At 42.5% G+C, this 16,085-nt stretch overlaps 1 protein-coding gene across 1 annotated transcript in view; it reads right to left on the bottom strand.

Moving 5' to 3' along the window:
• washc5 (WASH complex subunit 5) overlaps window positions 1-16,085 on the bottom strand; it is an 81,257-nt gene that overhangs the window by 6,673 nt on the left and 58,499 nt on the right. Inside the window, exons 19-24 of the mRNA XM_067981979.1 lie at window positions 14,485-14,609; window positions 12,135-12,297; window positions 10,072-10,174; window positions 7,886-7,965; window positions 5,410-5,513; window positions 4,638-4,767 (exon numbers count right to left, since the gene is read on the bottom strand). Of these exons, the coding sequence (XP_067838080.1) occupies window positions 4,638-4,767; window positions 5,410-5,513; window positions 7,886-7,965; window positions 10,072-10,174; window positions 12,135-12,297; window positions 14,485-14,609 (705 nt within the window). The remainder of the gene's footprint in view (window positions 1-4,637; window positions 4,768-5,409; window positions 5,514-7,885; window positions 7,966-10,071; window positions 10,175-12,134; window positions 12,298-14,484; window positions 14,610-16,085) is intronic.

Genomic DNA, 16,085 nt, shown 5'->3' with positions numbered 1-16,085 from the left:
TCATCTCAGTTTTGAAAGAGCAGCCCCTTATTCTAAGATTATGCCCCCTAGTTCTAGTTTCACCCATCTTTGGGAACATCCTTACTGCATCCACCCGATCAAGACCCTTCACAATCTTATATGTTTCAATAAGATCGCCTCTCATTCTTCTGAACTCCAATGAGTAGAGTCCCAATCTACTCAACCTCTCCTCATATGTCCGCCCCCTCATCCCCGGGATTAACCGAGTGAACCTTCTTTGTACTGCCTCGAGAGCAAGTATGTCTTTTCTTAAGTATGGAGACCAAAACTGTATGCAGTATTCCAGGTGCGGTCTCACCAATACCTTATATAACTGCAGCAATACCTCCTTGTTTTTATATTCTATCCCCCTAGCAATAAAAGCCAACATTCCGTTGGCTTTCTTGATCACCTGCTGCACCTGCATACCAACTTTTTGATTTTCTTGCACTAGGACCCCCAGATCCCTTTGTACTGCAGTACTTTCCAGTCTCTCGCCATTAAGAAAATAACTTGCTCTCTGATTTTTCCTGCCAAAGTGCATAACCTCACATTTTCCAATATTATATTGCATCTGCCAAATCTCCGCCCACTCACCCAGCCTGTCTATATCCCCTTGCAGGTTTTTTATGTCCTCCTCACTCTCTACTTTCCCTCCCATCTTTGTATCATCTGCAAATTTTGATATGTTGCACTCGGTCCCCTCCTCCAAATCGTTAATATAGATTGTAAAGAGTTGGGGACCCAGCACCGACCCCTGTGGAACACCACTGGTTACTGGTTGCCAGTCCGAAAATGAACCATTTATCCCAACTCTCTGCTTCCTGTTCGATAACCAATCCTCCACCCATGCCAGAATATTACCCCCAATCCCGTGATTTTTTATCTTAAGTAATAATCTTTTATGTGGCACCTTGTCGAATGCCTTCTGGAAGTCTAAATACACTATGTCCACTGGTTCCCCTTTATCCACCCTATACGTTATATCCTCGAAGAACTCAAGCAAATTTGTCAGACATGACTTCCCCTTCATAAAGCCATGCTGACTTTGTCCTATTAAATTATGCTTATCTAAATGTTCCGTTACTGTCTCCTTAATAATAGACTCCAAAATTTTACCCACCACAGATGTTAAGCTAACTGGCCTATAATTTCCAGCCTTCTGCCTACTACCCTTTTTAAATAACGGTGTTACATTAGCAGTTTTCCAATCTGCCGGGACCTCTCCTGAGTCCAGGGAATTTTGGAAAACTATCACCAAAGCATCCACAATCCCTACTGCCACTTCCCTCAAGACCCTAGGATGGAAGCCATCAGGTCCAGGGGATTTATCCGCCTTGAGTCCCATTATTTTACTGAGTACCATCTCCTGAGTGATTTTAATCGTATTTAGCTCCTCCCCCCCGAGAGTCCCCTGTTTGTCCAGTGTTGGGATATTCTTAGTGTCCTCTACTGTAAAGACTGAAACAAAATATTTGTTCAGCATTTTTGCCATCTCCATGTTTCCCACCATTAATTTCCCGGTCTCATCCTCTAAGGGACCTATGTTTGCCTTAGCCACCCTTTTTCTTTTTATATAACTATAGAAACTCTTGCTATCTGTTTTTATATTTTTTGCTAATTTCTTTTCATAATCTAACTTCCCTTTCTTAATCAATCCTTTAGTTACTTTTTGCTGTCTTTTGAAGAATTCCCAATCTTCTATCCTCCCACTAAGTTTGGCTACCTTATATGTCCTTGTTTTTAGTCGGATACGATCCTTGATTTCTTTACTTAGCCACGGATGGCTGTCATTTCTTTTACACCCTTTTTTCCTCAGTGGAATATATTTATTTTGAAAGTTGTAAAATAACTCCCTAAATGAACACCACTGCTCATGTACCGTCTTACCCTTTAATCTATTTTCCAAGTCCACTTTAATCAATTCCGCTCTCATACCATCATAGTCTCCTTTATTCAAGCTCAGTACGCTTGTTTGAGAATCAACCTTCTCACCCTCTAATTGGATATGGAATTCAACCATGTTGTGGTCGCTCGTTCCAAGGGGATCCTTAACTAGGACATTATTAATTAATCCTGACTCATTACACAGGACCAGGTCCAAGGTTGCCTGCCCCCTTGTAGGATCAGTTACATACTGCTCAAGAAATCCATCCCTGATGCACTCAATGAACTCGTCCTCAAGGCTGCTCTGCCCAATTTGATTTGTCCAGTTAATATGATAATTAAAATCCCCCACAATTATGGCTGTTCCCTTATTACATGCCCCGACTATCTCCTGATTAATACTTCTTCCAGCAGAGTTGCAACTATTAGGAGGCCTATATACTACGCCCACTAGTGTTTTTTTTCCCTTATTATTCCTTATCTCCACCCAAACTGTTTCATTATCTTGATGCTTTGTCCCAATATCATTTCTCTGTATTACAGTGATTCCTTCCTTTATTAACATAGCCACCCCACCTCCCCTTCCTTCCTGCCTGTCCTTCCTGATTGTTAAATACCCTGGCATATTTAATTCCCAGTCGTTGTCACCCTGCAGCCATGTTTCTGTAATGGCCACAAGATCATACCCATACGTAGTTATTTGTGCCGTTAACTCGTCCATTTTATTACGAATGCTACGTGCATTCAGATAAAGAACTTTCAAATCTGTTTTGTGACGCTTAGTTCCTGCTTTTTCCTTTTTTAACACTTTACCTATTACTCCATACCTTCTGTCCCTTCCTGTTACGCTTTCCTCTCTCTCCCTGCTCAGGTTCCCAACCCCCTGCCACTTCAGTTTAAACCCTCCCCAACAGCACTAGCAAACACTCCTCCTAGGACAGCGGTCCCGGCCCTGCCCAGGTGCAGACCATCCGGTTTGTACTGGTCCCACCTCCCCCAGAACCGTTTCCAGTGTCCCAGGAATTTGAATCCCTCCCCCTTGCACCATTCCTCTAGCCACGTATTCATTTGAAATATCCTCCTATTTCTACTCTGACTAGCACGTGGCACTGGCAGCAATCCTGAGATTACTACCTTTGAGGTCCTATTTTTTAATTTACCTCCTAACTCCCTATATTCTGCTTTTAGGACCTCATCCCCTTTTTTACCTATATCGTTGGTGCCTATGTGCACCACGACAGCTGGCTGTTCGCCCTCCCCCTCCAAAATGTTCTGTAGCCGCTCCGAGACATCCTTGATCCTTGCACCAGGGAGGCAACACACCATCCTGGAGTCTCGGTTGCGGCCGCAGAAACGCCTGTCTATTCCCCTTACAATTGAGTCCCCTATCACTATAGCTCTGCCACTCTTTTTCCTCCCAGCCTGTGCAGCAGAGCTACCCGTGGTGCCAGGAAGTTGGCTGCTGCTGCCTTCCCCTGATAAGTCATCCCCCCCAACAGCATCCAAAGTGGCATATCTGTTTGAGAGGGGGATGGCCACAGGGGACCCCTGCACTACCTGCCTGCATCTCTTACTCTTCCTGGTGGTCACCCATTCACTTCCTGCCTGTATACCCTTTACCTGCGGTGTGACCAACTCGCTAAACGTGCTATCCACGAGTTTCTCTGCATCGCGAATGCTCCACAGTGAGTCCACCCGCAGCTCCAGCTCCGAGATACGATCGGTCAGTAGCTGCAGGTGGACACACTTCCCGCACACATGGTCGGCAGGGACACTGGTAGTGTCCATGACTTCCCACATCTTGCAGGAGGAGCATATCACGGGTGCGAGGTCTGCTGCCATGACTTGCCTTAGCTTAGTTACCCCTTTTAAATTACGTTGAAATTAGAAAATGTTAACTATACTAGGGACCTAGGTTCACTAAAAAAAAACACTATCTGCTATAAAACCTGCAGATCTTCCCTTTCTTATTACTTTACTTACAGTAAAATGGTAGAAATACTCACCTGAACCTACTCACCAATCAGCTGCCTCCCCTGTGCCGCGTCACTTTCTGACTGGTGACGTCACCCTGAACTCTGCCGCTGGTCTCAGAGTCTCGCTCTCAGAGTAAGCTCTGGTCTCGCTCTCTCCCGCCGCTCACCGACTGGACTCTCGCTCTCTCCGCGCTGTTTATATCTCCGCTCTGGTCTCGCTCTCTCCCGCCGCTCACCGACTGAACTCTCGCTCTCTCCGCGCTGTTTATATCCCCGCTCTGGTCTCGCTCTCTCCCGCCGCTCACCGACTGGACTCTCGCTCTCTCCGCGCTGTTTATATCTCCGCTCTGGTCTCGCTCTCTCCCGCCGCTCACCGACTGAACTCTCGCTCTCTCCGCGGTGTTTATATCCCCGCTCTGGTCTCGCTCTTTACCGCCGCTCACCGCTCTCATTGAACGCCACAGCAGGCTTGAGGGGCCGTATGGCCCACTCCTGCTCCTATTTCTTATGTTCTCTTATGTTCTTATTTCTGAGGAGTTTTAAAACAGGCGCAAAATGAATGCGCCTACCCCAGAAACACCAACACAGTGCAGTGCACCACTGAGTAACCCAGCTGGGACTGGCAAAACTAGAGAAGCTAAGAGTTGAGGCTACAATCTGCTCTCGTGAAGCCCATTTATAGTTGGCATTCTAATAATGTTCTATTAAGCAGCTTAGGTAGAATGTTGCACGATTGTTCACTGATTCAAAAACTATTCCTCCTCCCAAACTTACCTTACTGAGTGGGTTATGAATGCCAGCAGCCTCCATGTAAGCTGTGATTTCATACAACAGTGTGTTGTCGTCTTTTGGGTATGGCAATGTTGGGTCCTGGTAGTGTGCTTCAACATCAGCTAAAAGTGCTCTATACAGAAAACACAATCTACATGTCACAGAAAGATTCCAAAAATATTTAATTTCTACTGATAAAGACTTGTGATTTAATATGTTTTTCTTTCCGATACAAGGTTTAATCAAACCCCCTTGTGTCTGTTGAGGTGGATGTGAAACATCCCATGGCACTATTCAAACAGGAGCAGGGAATTGTCCCAGTGAACTGGCCGACGTTCATCCCTCAAACAAGCCACCAAATTGGATTAAATCAATCAATCATGTATCTCATTGCTGTTTGTGGGACCTTGCTGTGAGCAAACTGGTTGTATTTGCTTACAAAACAGCAATGAACACATTTCAAAAGCAATGCATGGGCTCTGAAGTACCTGCTCTGGACCAGCTCCCTGAAACAAATGATTCTAGAACTCAGTGAAGATAATTGAAAATAAAAATCCAAACATTAATCTTAAAGCCAGGAAATAACTCAACTGGTAAGTGCCATTCAGCGATGGTACTTACCAGCAGAGCTACCTTCCCTTTTAATCAGCATGGGAGCCACTGATTGCTTCATGCGCTAGTGGCAAATGGAAGTTGTATGTAAGAAACTCTTAAGTTCTGTGCTCCTATAACCATTCCTTTCTTTTTTAGTATCCAGGATGACAAGAGTTCTTACTGGTTCAGATTTTCCAATGCTGCTGCAAGGTGCTTCGAGTCAAACTTGCACGAGTAGCTCATTTCATTGGCAATCTGCTGCCTTAGTATCTGCATCTGTCCCACCTACACATTAAAAATAAGCAAGACCATAAAGAATAATCCCAAAAATTAACACCATGGATTAAGACAGCATTTAGCTACTGGATATGTATTCATAACCTGCAAAGCAAATTTAACTTAGTAGTAAATATAATGGATAGGTTTAAAATTCTTCCAACCCAATAATAATCAGGAATTTCCATTATTTTCAATTGCAATTCCAAACAGCTTCAATTCAATATTGACAAATAAATCAGTCATTTTATGATGTGTAAGCCAGGCTATAGAACATTTTACACTATTATAAGCAGCCCATACAGTATAAAAACTAAGTTAAATGTTCAAAATTGCAGAAAAGTACTTAAAAGAAACAAATCTTGTTGACACAAGTCACCATCCTAACTGCCACACAAACAAACTTCTCTAATTAATTAGACATAATGGCATAAAATACGACTCAGGCAAGCCATTAACACACTGCACTGCAAGACAATGGGCTGGATTTCTAGATGCAGTGATACGCTGTGTTTCATCAAGTTACATGAAATCTACAGCACAGAAACAGGCCATTTGGCCCAACTGATCTATGCCCGCGCTTATGCTCCACACAAGCATCCTCCCTCTCTACTTCATCTAACCCTATCAGCATACCCTTCTATTACTTTCATCCACGTAGACTTATCTAGCTCCCCCTTAAATGCATCTATGCTATTTACCTCAACTACTCCTTGTGGTAGGGCGTTCCACATTCTTACAACTCTTTGGGCAAAGAAGTTTCTCCTGAATTCCTTATTGGGTTTATTAATAATTACCTTATATTTATGACCTCTAGTTTTGGACTCCCCCATAAGTGGAAACCCTTTCATTATCTTGAAGACCTCTATCAGGTCACCCCTCAGCCTTCTCTTTTCTAGAGAAATGAGCCCCAGCCTATTCAGCCTTTCCTGATAAGTATAACTTCTCAGTTCTAGAATCATCCTTGTGAATCTTTTTTGCATCTATATCGTTTTTAGAATATGGAGACTAGAACTGTGCATAGTACTCCAAGTGCAGTCTAACCAAGGTTCTATACTAGTTTAACATAACTTCTCTGCTTTTCAATTCTATCCCTCGAGAAATGAATCCCAGTGCTTGGTTTGCTTTTTTTTTTAAATGGCCTTATTAACCTGCGTCGCTACTTTTAGTGATTTATGTATCTGTACCCCTAGATCTCTTTTGCTCCTCTACCACATTTAGACTCTTATTATCCAAGCAATATGTGGCCTCCTTATTCTTCCTACCAAAATGCACACTCTCACATGTATTTATATTGAAATTCATTTACCAATTACACTCCCATTCTGCCAGTTTATTCATATCTCCTTGCATTTTGGCACATTCGTCCTTTGTATGAACTACACCCCCCAATTTGGTGTCGTCCGCAAATTTTGAAATTGTAATTCCGACTCCAGAGTCCAAATCGTTTTGTAACCAACTTGCTATCCATTCTGCTGCCTGTCCCGACTCCACCTGCTCTGACCTTAGTCACGAATCTACAATCAGTACCTTATCGAAGGCCTATTGAAAATCCAAATAGATTACATCTGTTGCCCTTGTCTACTCTTTGTTACTTCTTCAAAGAATTCGATAAGGTTGGTAAAGCATGACTTTCCCTTCTGAAATCCGTGCTATTCTTTATTATATTTTCATTTTCTAGATGTTTTTCGATTACATCTTTGTGTAAAGATTCCATTATCTTTCCTACAAACATTAAGCTAACTGGTCTATGGTTCCCTGGACTTATTCCTATATTTAAAAAGGGAGATAGAACAACATTAGCTGTCCGCCAGTCCTCTGGCAATGTTCCCTTTTCTAATGAGAGATAGAGATATATAAATAAATATAAAACAGTGCCTCTGCTATCTCTTCCCTAACTTCTTTTAAATCGCATGGATGCAATCCATCCGGACCAGGGGTTTTATGGTGTATAAATTTGATTAGTTTATTATCTGGCCCCTTTCTATCTTACACAGTGCTCCAGATGCAGTCTAACCAGAGCTCTGTTCTGCTCTATTCCACCCCTTTGAATTCCAGCCCCCTTGAGATAAAGGCCAACATTCCATTAGCCTTTGTAATTATTTTTTGTACTTGTCCACTAATTTTTAGTAATTTCTGTACATGGACTCCCAAATCTCTCTGCTCCTCCACAGTTCCTAACTTCTCACCATTTAGAAAATACTCTGATTTGTCTTTCTTGGACCCAAAATGGATGACCTCACACTTCCCCACAGTGAACTCCATCTGCAATAGCTTTGCCCACTCATTTATTTATTGTAAAAGAAAAGTCCAGAAAATACAAAACATAACTGAAGTAGAAAACCCAACTTAATAATAATGTACGAACACAAAGCAGTTACCTTTAGAACGGAATCCTGATACGGTGACCAGATCTTCTGGGTTTTTGCCACAGCAGCAGAATACACTTTGCTGGAATTGGCTAAAGTTGATGGAATAAAAAGTAACCTACAGTAAGGCATCCACAAATTAAGGTTTTTTTGTTACTTCCCCCTCGCCCCCCGCAAAGTTCTTCTCTTCCACATTTATAGCATGTCTTTATTTTCTACCCACCAAGACAGAATCACCACACCCGCCTCCTCTCTGAAGCAGCAACAAACTGACTCACTAACTCCTCAATGAGGAACACAGAGGACTGCTGCAAGTAGCTAGCGAGGGAGCAGAACTTATGGGGGCTACTTGTCAGTTTCCGAGATAGAATCATTTTACTCCTGCAGTTGCTGGACATTTTGTAGAAGCAAAGACCAGTAAAATGCAACGGAGGTAAAGGAAAGTTTGTGTTACAGTTCAGGCTATCTCCCAATGCCCTTTGCTCATGCTCACCGTAAAAGGCTGCTTCCATAAACATTTCCACACTTTTTATGATCCAAAAGTTACATGTATTAAGTGGGATGTAGCGCATCTCATGGCTAACAATCTACCCTTTTACTGCAGAATTTTGGTGCAGTCAGTAACTGGATGGCATAATTTAAGATCACCACCAAAAGAACAAAGGGAAGGATTAGGAGAAATTGTTGTACACAATAGGTTTGTTAGGATAGAGAATGCTCTACCAGAAACAGTGGTGGAAGTTGGATCCACAATAGCTTTTAAAAGGGAAGTGGATAAATATTGGAGAAAGAGAAACTTTAAAAGGGTAAGAAGTAAGGGGACGAGAATGGGACTAGGTAAGTAGCTCTTTCAGAGAACCAGCACAAGCGCAACAGGCCGAATGGCCTCTTTCTGTATACCTGGCTTTCTTCAGTACGTTAAACTGTTTTCCTGAATCCAACGCAAGAAGTCATTTTGCGATTCAAAATCCTTTAAAATTCTTTTGATGACGTTTTAAATAAGTGCACACCTTCACCTTCACAGAGCTGTCGCGCTTTAGATCATCTGATGATACAGCTGGTCTAAATGAACTCAAGAAATGGCCAAGAGTTTGTCTGTATATCACAGCCGAAGAGACCCCTGGATACAGAACTGTAAATGAAGACAGTTCAAAGACACAATGGGGCGTCAGGAGTACAGAGACACATGATAAGCAAACGTCTGAACCTCTTCCAGGCCTAGAATATCCAAATAATACTTGGATGAGGCATAATCGGATTAATTTTGGGAACCGTTCTCCACATATGCATTGACTGCAGATAAAGCAACTGGTTTATACTCTGCAAATTGACCCCCCTCAGGCCAGCATACCATTTTGTGACGAGTAGATGAGGCAGCCACCATTTTAACATTAGTCAGTTCAAAATCATTCAAATGTTGACGTTATGATAGAAAAATTAAAACATAATGCCACCATTTTATAGTTTTCAGCAGGATGAAGCTTAGCTTCAGTGACAAGCAATTTGAACCCATGATCTTCAGGTTGAGTTGGGAGAGCCACATATCACACTGGGATTACGCAGTCAGTTTAATTATTTTTCTTCTTACTCTTGCCCTTTCTTGGTTGAAGAGGTGGCAAAACTAAACATGCAGATATCTCCCTAGATCTCAGCAATTCACTCCTCGAGGTGATGTGCTTGTGAAAGTCTTCCAGACGTATCTTCCACAATCTGGCAGAGACACGGAAAGTGCCCCTCAGAAGGAAGACTGCACATGAATCCAATACCCTCTCATCTGTGGAGGATTTTCTCTCTTTCACAAGAAAAAAACATGCGCACGCTGGACGCAGTAAGGGAAATAACTAAACTCTAAATCAACAGGCTTTTGGACCTCCCTAAGAATCTGAAATGGTGGCATTTGTGGTGTAGCAGAAAATGAGTGAAATTCGAATTCTGGTTTGTTGCCAAGTAACATGATAATTTTTTTAAAAAATCTTCACACAATCTTCTGTCCTGAGAATTAACATTATCTCTTCAGCAAATTTTTTTCATATGCGCTTTCCAAATTATTTTTCCATTCATGTAACATCCACTTACAATTACGATAAGGTATTAACTAACCAAGCACATATGATATTGTAAAGTCAGGTGGAAGAGATAATGCCACAAGCTGCCATACAATACAGCCTCAGAAATCCTCCCTTTTCTAAATGACTTACCCACAATTCCTTTTACTGGATTCACGTGATTCTGAAAGGGTTTAATCGTCTCCATCACAGCCTTGTCCCTTAGCACATTTCTATGAAGCATATCTAAGAAAATCTATAAAACAAAGTAATTATTTTCCAACACCAGCACCTCCTTCTCCATCAATAATCTTGCAACACTGGATTTTGCCTGCTTAGTACTGTTGTGCAAAATTTTAAACTAGGTGACTGAACAGGGCATTCCACGTTCAATAACAAACATTTTACAAGCAGTTAGTCTGTTTAAAAGTTGCCTTGCACTAAAACATTGGCTTCCGTTCCTTTTCATTTAAAAGCTAAATGGAAAGATTTCACCTGTTCACTATTTGTATCAAAATCATAAACATGAGCATAAAAAAAAATCCATTTACAATTTTGCAACAAATAGCAAACAGAGCAAATCTCTCCCCAAAGTGCTGACTTCAGGATCCATTAGTATTAATATTGCTTTCCCAATCTATGAACATATGAAAACGGAAAAGGAAACGATTAACCGGTCCTTCTAGCCTGCCCCATCCACAGTGTAGCATATGTGCACCACCCTGTTGCACAATCTCCTGGGAGAGGCAGATGGGCAGAAAAACAATTTAGGCCAATTTAGGATTAAAACAAAAATGGGGAAATCCCTCTCCAACCTCCCCCCACCCCCCCCAATCCCCAAAGTCAAAGTCAATCAAGCAAAGATCCACGAGACTGCAGTAACCGATATCACTAGTTACTGCTAACCTATCTGCTATAACTCGAGAAATGTTCCACACTCAGGATCTTGTCCAGCATCCTTTGGAAGGCCTGTAGCGAATCCATACTTACTGCACATACTGGCAATCTATTCCAGAGGTTGATGATTCTCTTGTCAAAAGAAATAACTTTCTGGCATCTAACCTAACTCTACAGCCCTGATTTTAACTCGGGGCAGAAATCGGGTGAGTGGGGGGTAAACCCCTCTGACCCCAGCAGCTCGAGGCCTGGGCAATTTTAACTCCCGGGCTTCATTTGCATGTCCCCCGATCAGTTGCTCCTCCAAAACTGTCGGGAAGTGGCAGCTGACGTCAACGGAGTCCGATCTGCATGTTTAAAGAGGGATCCCACTGCCTTTCGGTGGGAGATCCTCTCACCTGCTCGGAAGAACAGGTTAAAATCGTAAATTGCGGGAAGGGAGCGGGATGTCGGCAGGTAAGTCTCCTGGGTGATTTTACCTGCCTGTCCGACCGGATTCCTCCGGGCGGGCAGAGTTAAAATCGCCCCTCATGTTTTCATATTTTATGCTGACGTCCCTCAGTCCTTTTCTCCTTATTTAGCTCAAATGACCAATCCACCCAAACACAATCTAGTCCCTTTATCATGTTAAAAACCTCAATTACATTACCTTGAAGTCCACGATTCTACATTGGAAAACAACAATCGTGATCGCGACAAGCCCCGAGACTAGATATCATTCTGGTGGCTCTTCTCTGGACCTCCCCCAAGGCCTCGATATCCCCCACGTATCTTGGATGTTTCTTTTTAATCCTAACTTTACATTGTAACATCCTATTTGCTTTCCCCGTGGCCTCGCAACACTGGGCGTGGGCCTCCAACGTTGCATGAACTACGCTGCTCGGGTCCCTCTCCTGTGCCGCAATCTTAAGTGGGTAACCCTGCACGGTACACGTTTGCCTAGAATTACCCCGGCCCAAAATGTATCATGCTGTTCCTGTTTCCTATTAAAATTAGCAGAGGGTTGATGACATAAGCAGTTGAATTGGTTAGGAAGCACTGAAGATGAGTCAGCAAGTGTGTGTGTTGGGGGGAGGGAGAAACTGCACTGTCAATCCCTAAATGCTACAGAATAGATTATCAACACTGGTTCATATGTGGAAAAGCCCATGAAATAAATAAACACTATTCATTATTATTACAAGCAACAGGAAAAATACACCGAGATTTCTTAAAAATACAAACCCTCCCATAGCTAAGCAACGATACAAATATACAAAATCTGACTAGAGTTGCAGTTAAAATGTGTGAATATCAGATCTACAATAAGGGTATCTTACTTGGATCTCCTTAACAATCATGAAGCAGAGCAGTCTATCCAGTCCATTCAGCCCAAACGTGCCTAAAGAATTTTGGATTTCTGAGAAGAGCTGTTTGTTGGTCACTTCCTGGTGGGTCTTCATATCGTACCACGTGTTTATCTGGTCAATGTAGCAGGTCATTCTGAGCAAAAAGAAATCTAATAAAAAGGACTGCCTTCCATCACTTTAAAAAGGAGTGGTGTGTAGAAAGAGGGGCCTTGGTAGAGTACAGAGAGTTACTTCACTCTAAAAATTCAGCAGGAAGATTGGGAAAAACAACAACTATTTGGAAGCTACGGATTCTTAGTCCAACTCAGCAACTTGAAACTCTGAGTGGAAAAGGACTACCGAGCCCGTTTGCAAGATAATGTACCATTTGGAGAGAGTGGTGAATCGATTGTTTTAAAAGGGAGCTGAATAAATACCATGTTAGGAAAAGTGCTATGAGGATAAACGTAGGCAGGGATCACCAAATGCTGTGTTGAACATAATCATTCTTAAAGTGCTGGAATCGCGGAAAATTTCATTCCAAGGAAGGCTGAAGGATGAATAATGGAGGGTAGAAGATTAGAGTGGTATGCTATACTTTTGCTCGATTTATCTCCGAGTGAGCCAAGGGAATCCGTCCAGTACATTTCATCGAGAGATAAATGAGCTGGATAGAGCAGACTGTACATAATCTGAGGAAGGAACAGGCTTGATGGGCCAAATGGCTTTTTCTCATTTCATGTCTGTTTTCTCATGAGACCATTTCTCCAATGATTCCACTACCCAAAAATGTCAAACTGAAGCATTACGGCTCCCTCATGATACAACATTTAGGTCATAATGTCAGTCCTTAGATAGTCAAGATCCCATCACAATGCTTCATATCTGAACAACAATTACATCCTTATCAACAAGGCTATGGGAGTGAGGAGGATAGTTGAAGTTTACTTTTCACAAACAACATATTCTGGTTGCCATTATTTAATTGTACCCTATTTGCACTCGAAGCTTTACAAAAGTAGTAATGCCCAGACTGATGCAAAATTATTGACGTAAACTATAAACAATATAAACACAGTTCAAATATCTATTTCTAGAGAGAGAGATGGAGTCAGAATGTTTGGAAACTGGGTTGTACATTTCATTACTTAGAATTAAACCAGTACTCATATCCCAAACCTCTTCCTGACCTATAATAGCGACCCATTACCTCAAGCATCTCTGCAAAGATCACCTTACAGATTTAGGGGCTACACTCCGCTAAATACAATAGGTTAAAACTGTCACCATTTAGATGTGTACACCACACATTTGTTAGCTGAGGTAACAGATGATTTTTCTGCTCACTGTTTAAAAATCCATTCTCAGGACGTGGGCATCGCTAACAAGTCCAGCATTTACTGACCATCCATTGTTTCCGAGGAGGTGGTGGTGGGCCGCCTTCTTGAACCGCAGCGATATGATACAACTGAGTGACATGCTAGGCCACTCCAGAGGGCAGTTCAGAGTCAACCTCTTCTGCAAGTTATCAGAATGAGAAATGTAATATAAAAAGTGGCACGATGCCTCGGAGCTGCAAAGCGGTCGGACTAAGATTCACTGCACGTTCCTGACCACAGCCAGGGGAGGCATTGACTGGATGCCAAGCAAATCTCCAAAGAGAAAGGGCACGGGTAGGAAATTAGAGGGAGAGTGGCTCCCAGTCTCTCTCTCAATCCTCCCTTTGGCAGAAGCCTGGAATCAGGTTGCCTTTTTGATCACCTGGACCAAGAGAAGAGTAGAAAATAGATTTTTAAATTTTCCTAATTAAAAAAGTATATATTATATATAGTAAACAGGGAACACAGGTGACATGATGTGAAGTGAAGTGAAATGAGCCTGGTGCTGCAGCATGTTGGAGCATCACTGCATTTTGCCACCCATGGTTTTATTCCTGTGATTCTCTCACATCTCAGGCCTACCAATCTCATCCACAGAACTGTGTGAAAGTGCTGAATGGAAGCAAGGCATTTTCCTGTGGGGTGTGGAAAGAGAGAGATCGTAGGAAGCTTGGTAGGACACACTGTGACATCTCTGAGCATCCAGCTTGGAACAACACTACAGGTCAGCAAGTGCTTGGCTTTGGCGGTGAGGAGAAAAAAAATAGGCGGGGGGGGGCGGTCAGGGGGGAGAAACACCTTTAACTGGTTGTTCAACCATGATTAAGTCATTCTTCTTGTACTGAACTGCCTGGCCTCCATACTTTCAACCAGCATTTAGTTATTATTCTGATCCTCAAATGAAAACAAAGAGCTGCCCAGCGATTAGCGAGATAATGGGACGGAGATTACAAAACACTCACTTGGGATCGGTGATTCTCAGAATTTCTCTGCAAAGTCGACCAATGAACGTCACAGATTCATCAACCGGTTGGAATTTGGGTATGGGAATGTGGGTGGACTGGTACATGCTCTGCCAATCTAGAATCTACAAGAAAAAAAAAGCATCTGTTAATCAGACATGAAAACCTCAGAACCAAAACCTTGCCCTTCAGCTGGTTCATCAACTAGAATTCAGTTATCGCTCGAAGAGGTATTTTAAAAAAATGTTTTAATTTAACATATAATCAAAAGGGTCTAACCCATAATTCAACTGAAAGACTGTTTTTGAAAATTCAAAGCAGGGCAAAAAAAATATTTAGGGTTTGGAAGTTAAAGTCTAAATCAATTTTAAGTGCTAAAAACCAAGAGCATATTTTGGAAAATGCTTTTTTCCCTAACATTGTAACCTGTCCCTATTTGTGTTAACACAGAAAATTAATTCTTCAAAATTACTTGTTCAGTGTTAATATTAACCTATCGTTCTCTTTCAGATGCTGACAGACCTGCTGTGAGTTTCCAGCATTTTGTTTTTTCTATTAGTTTTCCAGCATTCCCAATTTTTCTTTTCATTTCTCAATGTTACGATTACTGTCTTAGGTCACACTTCACCGACCAGTCTCGGTATCTGTGGATTGCAACGAGCAACCAAAAAGACTGGAGTTATACCACCAACCGTGCATCACGATGACAAAGAAGCTCTGCACATGTGTGCTTGGATCTATGCACAGAGTTGCGCTCCAGAGAGGCTAATGTTTTAATGTTAGGAGGAGAGCAGGTGGAGCGTTCAGTTTCTCATTTAACATTCTAAACATTGGGGTGGGGGAAGTAAGGTTTCTCGAGTGCCCAGGAATTCCAAAAGATTTTAAAATGTAAATTCAACCAGGCTGGAGTTACTCAGAATGCAAACTGGGTTGAGATAGCCTTCTTGTGGGGATCTCACACCATTTGGCCTTCCTGCACTTGGGAGTCTGGCCAGACATGAACTGCAAACTTTTGCATCAACAAACAAGTGCACCTATTACATAAATTGTCTCTCTTAAAAAAAAATAAAGTTTTTTTTTAAATTCAAAATTCAAGGGGAATTAAACGGGTCTCAATCATATAGGAACATAGGAATTGCTAGACAAAAAAAGACCAAGGTCCATCTAGTTCGCCATCTACCATCCTGGTAGTCACATAATGGAGTTGTTGACCTATCATGTTAATCAATCTCTATCAATTAGTCTACAACAGACCCAGAAATGACACAAGGGAAACACCAGTGGTGGAGAGCTTTGGGAACCATAGGTCCAAAGTCACCTTTTTCCTCCTAATCATGCTACCTATTCCGAATCATGGTCTCGATATTACCAGGGAGGCGGGATGGCAGTGTGGGATGGGGGGGGGGGGGGGGGTGCGACTGGGCGCGACTGGGTAACGCGCCCAGTAAAATCCGTCCGTTCCCCACGCGATCGCGGGTAAATTGAAGGCACTTACCGTGCCTTCCGGGTTTTCCATCGTCAATCTGCGCAGCGGGCGGACTGCGCACCCACATCACGGGCGACCAGCTGGAGGAGCCCTATTTAAAGGGGCAGTCCTCCAA

The sequence above is a fragment of the Heptranchias perlo genome, chromosome 3, assembly GCF_035084215.1.
Source record: "Heptranchias perlo isolate sHepPer1 chromosome 3, sHepPer1.hap1, whole genome shotgun sequence".
In the NCBI taxonomy this organism is placed as follows: domain Eukaryota; kingdom Metazoa; phylum Chordata; class Chondrichthyes; order Hexanchiformes; family Hexanchidae; genus Heptranchias; species Heptranchias perlo.
Note: the sequence above shows the minus strand (reverse complement) of the source record. Positions and strands in the feature narration are given on the sequence as shown.